Genomic DNA, 11,271 nt, shown 5'->3' with positions numbered 1-11,271 from the left:
TAGCCTGTTCAGTATACGAGTTCAGTACTTCACTGTACATTGCCAAGAACATTTAAATGCTCAGCTCCATGCTCCCCCAGCTGGAAAAGTGTTTCTACTAAACATTGTTACTCTAGTCAAAAATGTAGTGTTTTCAGGACACCATCATGCAGCCTTTAGCTGCTGTGACATGGTTAGTCCCCCTGGCCTTGCCCCATATTGCCAAGCATGTACTGAACTATGGTAAAACAATCTAAAGCCCCTTAACATTCCAGCAGTTACTGTTTCAGATTGGTGTACTTACCCTATCCCTGCCTTCAGTTATTAGCCAGGAGAAAGGTTACCTCAACAAAAATATACTGATACAGAAATCCATTATTCCTGAAAGCAAGATCAATACCTAAAACACTACTTTTTGTGCAGCAAGGTAGTCAAGCACTAAGAAATGTCTCCCCATTTCATTTTGATAATAGTGAAAAGCTGCAGAACATGCTCTTAGGTAAGGACTTACTTGCAAAAAGGTACATACTAGTTATCTCAAATTCAATCTATACTTCCTCCAACATCTTCTCCCCCCAGAAAAAAAAATCAAACATTTTCAGATGACCTTTCAGAGCCCTTTTCAGATGACATTGCTCCATGTTTCAGAGGTCACAGCACCTACTGTGTAGACTTCTTCCAGCATCAGAAATACGCAGGTCTCCAACTGGTATTCTTCTGTGCAAAACTGAGGAGTTCCACTGCTCTACAATAACTCTCCATATTCTCCTCAAAAGCCAAGTCTCAACATTCTTCAGTATATTTTTCCATGCCAATACTTTTTGGAGACTCTGGACTCATTTGTCCAGAGCTGTGTTACAACAGTGCCAAGAACAATCTAAGAGTGCTATTGTTAAAATACTGGTGACTTAATATTTTGATACACAAATATAACTCATCCAGACAGTAGAGAAGATCTATGAACCCATTAATCCCCATCTATGTACGGAATTCAAAATTTAAATGATATTACTCTGTTATATGAACAGTTGTTTATTCAGCCATTTTTTGCACTTTACAGCTGGAATTCTGGAAATTCAAACACCACATCTTTGCCTGTGAGCTTCTTGTAGACACCAGAAAATGTTTCCACCTGTGAAGACAAACAATCTTGTTTATAAATGCTGTGTAAGGAAGCAAAATCTATGTTAACATGCTCTATGTATTATGTCCCACTGCAGTTCCACTCTGAAGAGAGCCCTGAGGCTGATTATTTTCTCCTAGATTTAAGTCTCTGAGCATTTACACCATGTAAATGTTTCCTGGATGATATCTGGAACCATTTTGATTAACAGCCATAGGATACCCAGAAAACTGAACAGTCTAAACATGTTCCCACAGAAAAAACTTTAAGTGACTGGGGACCTCAGGCAGTACCAATCACTCCTGTTCTGCTTAAGGTTAAAAGTAAGTATGCACCTCAAAACATCCAAACAAACCAACCAACCAACCAGCAAAACACTATGGTCCCATCAGGGAACCAATATATCTAATTTATGACCCAGGACTTCAGGCAAGTTGAACTAGAGATTTGTTCTTAACTATCTAGCCTCATCTTCAGCATCTTACTCCAAATACAAACAGAAGCTCCTTCACTGCCACAAGCCAAAAGATAGTATTTTGCTCTAGCACATAAGCAGCCTCTCAGCTATGTCAGAATGCCACCCCACCCTGCATGAGAAAGTGAAGGTTTTTCATTTACCTTGTGTTCAACATTGTTCTGTTGTGCTTTGTCCAAATGGACTTTTATGAGCCTGCTGCCATCCAGTTTTACACGGATTCTCTTGCCCACGATTTCACTTGGGAAAACCAGGTCTTCAAGAATGGCATCGTGCACTGCAGTAAGTGTACGGCTGAAACGCCACATTTGTATCATTAAAACACATCCTCTTCTCAAATTTTCCAGTTTGACAAGGCTCAACTTTCCCCAGCCCACTTTAGCTGAAAATTCAGTGGTGCTTTGTTTTGTTCCTTCTTTAATGCCAGTGTCATAATACCACACACAGATCACACAAGAATAAGCTAAATCCTACATTAAGTGCAGAAACGTGGTAACTGCATGAGGGGCAAAATTCAGTAGCCAGGCTTCTGACCTTTTAGATCACACTTTGCTTTGAAGTAACAGCTCTAAAACTTTATTTTACTTCAACACATTTCAGAAGATTTACTAAAATCAGAACTGTCCCACCTGCAGTTCTGCCAGAGACATGCAATGGAAGTCCAAGTGTTTAAGTATCTTCAACTACATAGAGTATTCTCACATGAGGCCCAGTTTTGAAAACACTGGTTTCTTTATCTGCCTAAACCCAAGCCACTTAAAACATTGATGTATTACAGGAAATGTCTAGCTGGTAAATTTAGTCCATGCTTAGAAGACTGACTGAGGTTTGCATTTGTGTCCTGAGCTTGGTTTAAATGAGACAGAAAGAACAAAATTAATCCAGGTTCTTATACAGTAATCATTCTATAGTCTAATATAATAAGTATTATATAGTCCATATGACCAGTAAGATTTCCAGCCTCCCTGTCTGCAGTTTCAAGGCAACTAAGGCCTGTGCCTACAACAGCATATCACACTTGGAAACATTCAGACAGCTAAGGGAGGCAAACATCAGTCCCATTTCTGTGCTTCACAATATACACATCAGTTTTACAACACTACCAGCCAGATCTAATCTAAGGCTGAGAAAGGGACACTCCTGCACACTCTCCTTCACTCCTGCTGGAAATGGCAGCATGCTAATCACATACAGAGATGCTAACTTCTCTAGCCACTGTGCAATAATATAACAGTCCTCTAAAGGCAGGACTTCATACTACTCATCTAGCTGAAACCACACTTTTAAAATCCATGTCTGAAGATTTCAAAATGCAGTAATAGATATAACACAGGTATATAATACTAGAACTGGGAGAAGTTACAGGAACATGTCAAAGAAGTCAAACTTGTAGGACATGGACTACATAATGTATTAAGACAGCAGTACAGAAGAGGCACTGACATCCACATAGACATAGCACTGCTGCTTATCTACCAACAGAGACACTGGATGAGAACTGGGAACAAAAAAATCTAGGCTATTGCTGTTAAATTCACCCAGAGAACTACTCATACCTAAACCCCTCCTCATCCACTATCTCCTTCATGCATCCCTTCAGTGCTCCAGACCTGCTTCAGTACAGCCTAACATGTAATGTTGATGTTGCTCTTCCTCTTCCTGCAGCTTAAAAAAAATTAATTCTCGTCAGAACACTGTGGTAACAGAGACAGCAGGCTGGGATTTCTTAAGGCAGTGTAACTGGCTAAAAATTGTCTACAGCTATAACTGAAAATACAGATGGAGCTCTAAGCAAAGGCAACACTGTGCCCAAAGACAAACTTCTTAATGCACTCTTCCGTAATCAAATGGCAGATACTATTTCAAGTATCAAGAGAATGCACACAAGACCCCAGTCTTTTTCATGACTTCTCAAAAATTCAACTAAACATTACTGAACTATGCTACCAAGGTACAAATTAATGTTGTCATATTGAACCATGATTTATTTACCTCCTGGGACGCTTTTGTTTGTTTTTTGTGCGGCTTTTTCTTGTTGGCTTGGGCAGAATCCTTCTCTGTGACAGGAAAAAAAAAAAAGGCATTTTATCAGTACCTGGTATTTACAATCAACTAAAAAAACCCAACAAATGCCCTTTTTTATTCCCCACTAAACACTGATGAAACACCAAAAAGAGAGAGTAAAGTATACTTAAAGGTACATCAGCTCTAGAACCTGATATTGCTTGCAGAAGCTGAAGTACTGGTATTGCTTTATTTCTCACCTACTGATCCTGTATTCAGTACACTGAAAGAAAAGATTTGTATTTCATTCCCCTTCCCCCATTAACACAACCCAGGGTAGTTTACTTTATAATTATTAGCAGTCTGAACACATTTCCTTGGGAAAAGAACTCTCAAATTTTACAGTTTCTGTTGGATTGAGCCTGTGGTGTGAAGCAGAGTAGTCCCAGTCCCAGAAACAGCTAGGTGAAATCTAAGATTGACAACCTAGTATGAATAACAAGATGTACTACACAAGCCATTTCAAACCTTGCCTTAGACATAACCTGTTCTAAAAGCAGCACCTAAAGGTATTTGTATCAGCCTGGATCAGCAAAATGGATTTTCTACTTCCCTGTCTGCAAGGGTGCATGTTTTAAAACAGAGGGGTTTAGGTGCAGTCACTTTCAGAATTTTCTACAAACACATCACAGCTTCTCCATGACTGCATTCATAATACTGTTACTGTAATCCAAAGTAGGACACATCCCATTCAAAAGCAACAGCATTTCACCTACAGCTGAACTGCAAACGTTACCTTCTCAAATGGATTACTAAACTGGCAAAAAATACTCAAGAACTGTAAGAGAACCAGAAGCACTTCATTTAAAGAAATCCAGGCCACATGAAGATGCAGGGTAAGCTGCTCTGATTCTTAATTTTGCAAAGAACTTCAATCTAACTACCTTTCCACTCTGCAGACAGATGTCCAGAATTTGTCCAGTCCTAGGTACTGCTCAGGGAGCCCTCTATCACCTTTGGACATCCTAGCTCTTTCCAAAAATTCATAACTTGAGTCACGTTTTTTCCCTCCCCCCTTCCCTGTTAACTTGGCTTTTAAATGTTTACATTACATAGGTGTAGCAAAGCTCTCACTAGTATTTGCTCCCTTTTACTTTCAAGCTTTGCTTCTCAAACTTTTGAAGCATTAAGAGGCCAGAACAAGCAGCATCCCCCACTAAAAAAGCTTCACACCTCAACGTGTTTACACAGCCTTGGCTACTAGATGAAATCATTTTAGCTTATATCCACAGAAAGACATTAGTTACATTTCCTGATGATGCTAAAATATACATTATATCATTATTACCTTGAACAGACAAGATAAGAAGTGCAGGGCAGCACTGGAGCAGGTTATCAAGAGAGGCTGTGGAACCTTCATCCTCAGACATTTTCAAGACTCAGCTAGACAAAGTCATGGCTGACCTGATCTAATGCTGGCAACAGCCCCACTTCATGAGTAAAATTGGACTCTATGATCTCCAGGGATCCCTTCAAATCAACATTTTCATCATTTAAAGTGTTTTACCTGAGCAATGAACACCACATGCTTTCCACTGAATTTCTTCTCCAGCTCACGAACTAACCGCACCTGGATCTTCTGGAAGGATTTCAGCTGAGGAACTGGCACAAAGATAATGATGGCTTTTCTGCCACCACCCACTTCAATTTCCTGAAACAGAGGTAGGAAGTAAACATTTCACAGGGGTCAAGATGCAGTGTTTGATTCTGAATCTCTGAACACAGGTATTTGATACGTCTTGCCTACAACTTTGGAAGAAAAAAAAAAAAAGCAATACCTGATTTAATGCATTTCAAAAGCGAGGATTAAACAGGAAAACCTCAGTCAGAACACTCCTTTTGCTTTAAGAGATTGGGAAGAAAATCCCACCACTCCTTTCAGTCACATCCTCTGAATAGCAAAGTTCATTCTTTCTGCAGAATGGGAGTTAAAATCCCAACTGAACTGAATGCTTATGGTCACATCTGTAGTGATAATCCCATGGCAATACAAAGCTTCAACAATTCTTTGCCTCTAATGCAGACTCTAACACTCCAGACTTATTTTTGAGCTACTACTTTAAATGCCTGCATCACTACTCAAATACATTTCCTTCCTCTACAAATGCCAGCAGCTTTGCATCATACCAACATGGATTATTTTCCCCGTTTGTTTCTTCAACACTTCATCAGAACCAGAGAAGTTTGTGTAGGCTTACAAAGCACTTGTCCCATGAACCTAACTGCAGAGACATCCTTGTTCTCCAGAATGGCAAAGCTGAATTGCTTTTCACCAACTACATTCCCACATCAGCTAACTCAGATGCCCACAGGGGATTTCTCACAAATAAAACCAAGCAGCTAACCACAAAGATACTTCAAAGACTCCTCATTTGAAGGAAAGAGCACACTGCTGTACTTCAGCAGCAAAGCAGTTCTTCTGAAGTCCTCTGTACTCATATACCAAGCTGACTTCTGCATCCCCAAATTCTTAAACTTGACCCTAAGCAGTCTATGTCTGTATGGGTGAAAACCAAAACACAAATAACTCAAGTTTCTAGTTGCAGAAACCAATTTCAGAAGTTCTGTTCAGTCTCCAAGGCTGACAAATCCTAACATTAATTTTCTTCCTTAAGGTTTCAGTTGCCTTTATGTAATAAAACTGAAATTTACAAACAGGCTTACCTATGTGAACAAAGATAATTACCTCAATCCACCTCCTATCTATTATTAGGTGGCACATAAATGAGCATTGACAACAAACTTATTGTATAAAGAGTATTAGAGCTTAGGTTCCAGACAAAGATTCTGCAATGCCTACACTGCCAGACAACATCCACACATAAAACACCAGCTTCAGACCTCAAGCCCTATCTGCAAAGACAGAAACTACCATTTTTAAACATGTGTCTTTAAAACACCAAACTGCTATTTGAGCCTTTACAATGACTTTTCACGCTAGTTCCTAAGAAATAACTACTAGAAAATCCTAGGAGTTAACAGCAAGCACCAGATGACAGCCATAACAGCAGCAATTCCCTAAGAAACAGCTGAAGACACAACTCAGGCAGGACATTAACACTGACAAAAGTTGAACACAAACAGCAAGTCACCAAACAATTCCTGGTGGGGGAGGTCTAGCCTACCTTAGCTGCTGTGATGTTCAACTCCCGCAGCTGAGCCTTCAAGTCAGAGTTCATTTCCAACTCCAGCAGAGCCTGGAAAAGTGAAATTGTAGAATAATTCATTACATAAAGTTCAATTTTTACAAACCCTTGAGACCAAAGTCTGTCCACAGTGCCAGAGAGCACTTTTAACCATAGCCAATATCAAAGAGTTTACTGTGTATCACATTAACAGATGCCACAAGTTCACAGGCTGACTAGCCCAGATTTCAACTAAAACCAGGAAGCTTAAACAGCACCATCCGCAAAATTTAAGCTTTAGACAACCGTCAAATGCTGTATCCGTAAACTGCACTCAGTTCCCAGAAGGATAAAACACGTACCTGAGATATACCAGACTCGAACTCATCTGGTTTCTCGCCATTAGGCTTCACTATCTTTGCGCTAGAGCTGAACATGGCCTTTCTGCAACGCAAGAAAACATCTCAGTCGTCACCTGGGAAGCGTTTTATTACTACACACACGGCACCACTCTAAATGCGGCTACTCAGTCACACGCTCCAAAGCGAAGCCAGAGAGCCCCACGGGCCACACAACCCCCAGCACTTCGCTTCAGAGGATGCCGAGTACAAGCTGGGGAAGCGGTCCCGGAGAGCCCTGCCCGCCCCTGGGCCCGGCGTGTGCGCAAAGGCGGCGGCAGCTGCGGGGCCCCGGGAGCACCAGGGAGGCTGCCGGAGAACTCCAAGATCCCCACGGGCCGCCGGGCAGTCCCTCCCGTCCCGCAGGGCTCCGTGCTCGTTCCCGGCTTCCTCCTGCCGAGCCGCAGCGGCCTCCTCGGGGCGCTACCGGGACAGGGCAGGGGAAAAAAGCCACCGGAGCCGCACCGCTCCCCTCCCCCAGCACCGGGCGCTCCAGAGACCATCGGGTCCCAGGCGGGCGGTAATCGAGAGCATCCCCACCCCGGGGCTGCGGCGGAGAGGGCCACTCGGCACCCGGCCCCATATTGCGGCGGCGGGGGGGAAAAAGGCGGCGGCGGCGGCACCGAGGCCCGCACGGGGCCCGCGCACCCACCTCTCTCCGCGCCGGCCTAGGAAAAGGAAGAGCTCTCGCGAGAGCGGCGCGGAACGCGGCCCGGGAGAGCGCTCGCCCCGCCCAAGGAGGGGCTGAAGCCACACCCGGAAGAAGGGCAGGGCCGGTACCCGCCTGAGCCGGCAGCCGGCGGCGACTTCCGGCAGAGCGAAGCCCGAGCGAACGCTCGGAGTCCCGGCGCGGCGCCTGGGGATGAAGTCATCACCGGCGGCCGGGCGCTGCGGAGTAGGTGCTGGTGTCTCCATTCGGCACATGCGCGGTGCGGGTGTGGGCTTGTGTCTCGGCTCGGCTCCCCTTCCGAGGGGCTTCTCCAAGGAGCGAGGGAGGCGGGAGATAGAACATCCCCACGCACTCTGTCACTCGTTGTCACTCGTTGTCACTCGCTGTCACTCGCTGTCACTCGCTCCCCCGTGAGCCTGGCTAGCACGAGGCAACCCCCGCTTCCCCGCTCACCTCGGGCTCTCAGCTCCTCTCGGCCGCTTCACTTGTAGCCTGAAGTTTTCGGCCTGAAGTTCCCTCCTAGCCTGAAGTTTCGGTCGAAACACTTCTGTCAGCAGTCACCAGGATCTCAGCCTCGGCAGTGCGGCTCTGTTTGCTGCAGCGCTGGCAGGATCCATACCCAAAGGATGTGTCTGCCGCTTGTGGGGCTCCTTTGCCCGCCTCAAATGCTGTGCAGAACTGCAGCAGCCACCAGCTTCAAAAGCAGGAGCACAGCATGCGGTCTTCTCCCCTCTCTGTTTCATCTCCACGTGAGATTTAGTGGGCTGAGAGTTCACCCGTGATCTTCAGCCCTTTTCAAGAAGAAGAGATCTGCTGTAGCTGTCTCTGGTACGCAGTCAGCTCTGACCTGTGGGAAGGCATGGTGCTGGAAGACAGCACACTGACAACCAGAGAAGATGGGCATGCCGGCTCAGCTCAGTGCCTGGGCTTTAATTTGTGTAGCTCTATAAAGACAGCTTCTCAGTTGTTACTGTTGAGACAATTGTCACATCTACCCTAGTTACTAAACTGTTGTTACACTAGAAATAAGGCACAACTCTTCAGCTGTGTTCAGGTACTAACTCAAGATATGAAGGTCCCAGGCTCCACATACTTTCTCCGCACTGGAACCTGCTCTGGCAGGGGGGTTGGACTAGGTGATTTCCAGACGTCCTTCCAAGCCCCAATATTCTGTGATTCTGTGTGATTTTATGTGGTGCTTTTTATTATGTATTGTGTTATCTCACAAAGATGGCACTATTGACACTTCAGTGGCACACTGATTTAAAAAAACAAACTGTACAACAGGTTGGAAGAAGCAACGTGCACATTGATTCAGGTGAAAGTGCTTGGTTGTGCACCTAAAGTCTTGCACTGAGAAAAAATCCTCACCTTGACATTTCTCTGACTAATTTAGAGAGGGTCCCTGTCCAAGGGAAAGTTCCATTCAGTGGCAGGTGTGCAGCTCTTGGCACACACTTATCTGGGGAGGCCAGACACATGAATTCAGTTCAACACGCTGGGTCTGTGCTCAGATGCCCTGAATAACCCTAAGAGCAGTCAAGTTTAGCTTATAATAATAAATTCACTATTCCGATGTAATTATGTAAAGTCTGTTACTTAAAAAAAAAATCCTGTAGAGAAGTAATAAGCTCCTGTTGTAAACAGAAAAATTACAAGGACACCACTACTCCCAACCTAATCAACCTTAGCATCTGCAGAAGCAGTTTGGCTTGTTTTCTAACAGTTGTGGGCTTTTTTCTGAATTTACAATAGGCAGGAAAGCAGATTGTTTGGTTCACATATTTCTCTCAAGTCATTCTTCTTTCCTTGCAAGAATTCACTGAATGGAGAAAACTGCCCAGCTCATACTGACGGCCAGCATAGGTTTTTATAGAGATTAAATTAGATTACAGGATGCAAACAACAGTGATGAGGATCTGATTGAAGAGTAAAAAAAGAAGATAAGTAATCATCTCAACAGTCCAGTGGTACACATTCGGTTTATACTACAAAAACATTTATGAGAGGTAGAAAGTATAGGTGGTATGCAGGTGGATCAAAATTGTACTGGTCAGGATGCTAATGAAGAACTAAAGATGCAGTGTGCCTGTGGCTCCCCATGCCCCTGCTATTAGTCCTACTGAATAGACCAGAACTCTGTTGCAAGAGCAGTGAGACATGGTGGTGTACTGAGAGCTCTCCTTGCTGACACCAGCTATGCAGAGATCCTCTGCGCTCCGGGATGAATGAAAAAACCCACAAATCCAGTAGTGCTACAGCAGTCAGTGGCTAAATACCAAGAAGTAAGCACAGGTATTGCTTAGCCTAGCAGTGGTAAATGTCACAGTAGTAAAAATGCCAGCTGTCACATGCCACAGTAGCACATCAGCAAGGAAAAAAGCAGTGGCAGTGATCCAGTGGTAAAAGTAGGGCTGGCTGATCATATGCAGCCTCAGTTTTACCATCTTGGAGAAAAAGCAGTTTATCTGTATGGTATTCTGTTGACTTGTTATTTTTTTTTCAGTTTGAATCTGAGCTCTGCATGTTGGTCATGACAGCAAGGAGTGTTACTGTTCAGTCCCTGCATGTAAATTGGATGTATGAATCTGTTCAGCCAGAGAATTAATGAGTGTAACAGAAGATCTTTTCTTTCCCTGTCACTTACTGCTTGTAGCTCCTTTAGTATGTGTTGCCCAAAGAACACTATGAGTAATGTGTAAAGCTGTAACGAATAAGAAATCCATCTGCTGTAGAAAGCCATAATTAAAAGAAAAGCTAACCAAGAGCAATAAAATAAAAATGTATCAGGCAGAAAGTAGTGAAAAGGCTTAGAGTCTCTGTGGAAACCTTTACAGAAATTATTAATGTAAACAATTTTGATCTGAGAAAACTGTAAACATTTTGTATGTAAGAGTAATATGAAAACATTAATATGTTGGAAGAAGCAAGAAAAATGCAGTGATGAAACCCTGATACAACTCTGATCAAATTGTTTCTGTATTTCACTGAAGACTCAAATGTTTGGTTTTGGTTTTTAGAGAGGTGTCATCCAACTGATGCACACAATATATTGAACCCCTTTGCTTGTTTTTGCAGTGGAAGGCAAAATTAACATCAATGTTTCACATTCTTGGCGTATTACTAGGCCATCCTTGTAAATCTGAATGCAATGCTCTATGCCTCTGGCATCTTGAGGTTGGTTTTGGGGCAATAAATTCATCTCAGAGCTACAAGGGAAACAGAGCAGCTGAAAGTGCATCAGCACATGTACACTGGGCTGTTCCAGGAGGCAGCTCTACCCGTGTTCCCATCTTCTATACTTTGATCTCATCAGAGCCTCAGCTGAGGCACCGAATTTGGTACATACCCAGACCTCCTGGCTTTGCTCTCCCACCAGGTATGTGACACTCGTGACAGGGGGATGTGTGACAGTGGGTTGCCCCTGGCAGCAGTCT

The 11,271-nt window shown here is 43.7% G+C and overlaps 1 protein-coding gene across 1 annotated transcript; it reads right to left on the bottom strand.

The window, feature by feature from the left end:
- Positions 1–991: 991 nt before the first annotated feature.
- RPS7 (ribosomal protein S7) lies at positions 992–7,932 on the bottom strand. The gene is made up of 7 exons (XM_030447904.1): positions 7,817–7,932; positions 7,129–7,210; positions 6,767–6,838; positions 5,149–5,292; positions 3,570–3,634; positions 1,721–1,871; positions 992–1,111 (listed from the first exon to the last, which is right to left on the bottom strand). Exons 2-7 carry the CDS (start codon positions 7,201–7,203, stop codon positions 1,034–1,036), a joined length of 585 nt encoding a protein of 194 aa, XP_030303764.1. The 5' UTR covers positions 7,204–7,210; positions 7,817–7,932; the 3' UTR covers positions 992–1,033.
- Positions 7,933–11,271: the final 3,339 nt, after the last annotated feature.

This window comes from Calypte anna, chromosome 3, assembly GCF_003957555.1.
Source record: "Calypte anna isolate BGI_N300 chromosome 3, bCalAnn1_v1.p, whole genome shotgun sequence".
Lineage (NCBI taxonomy): Eukaryota > Metazoa > Chordata > Aves > Apodiformes > Trochilidae > Calypte > Calypte anna.
This window is presented reverse-complemented; position numbering and strand designations above follow the sequence as displayed.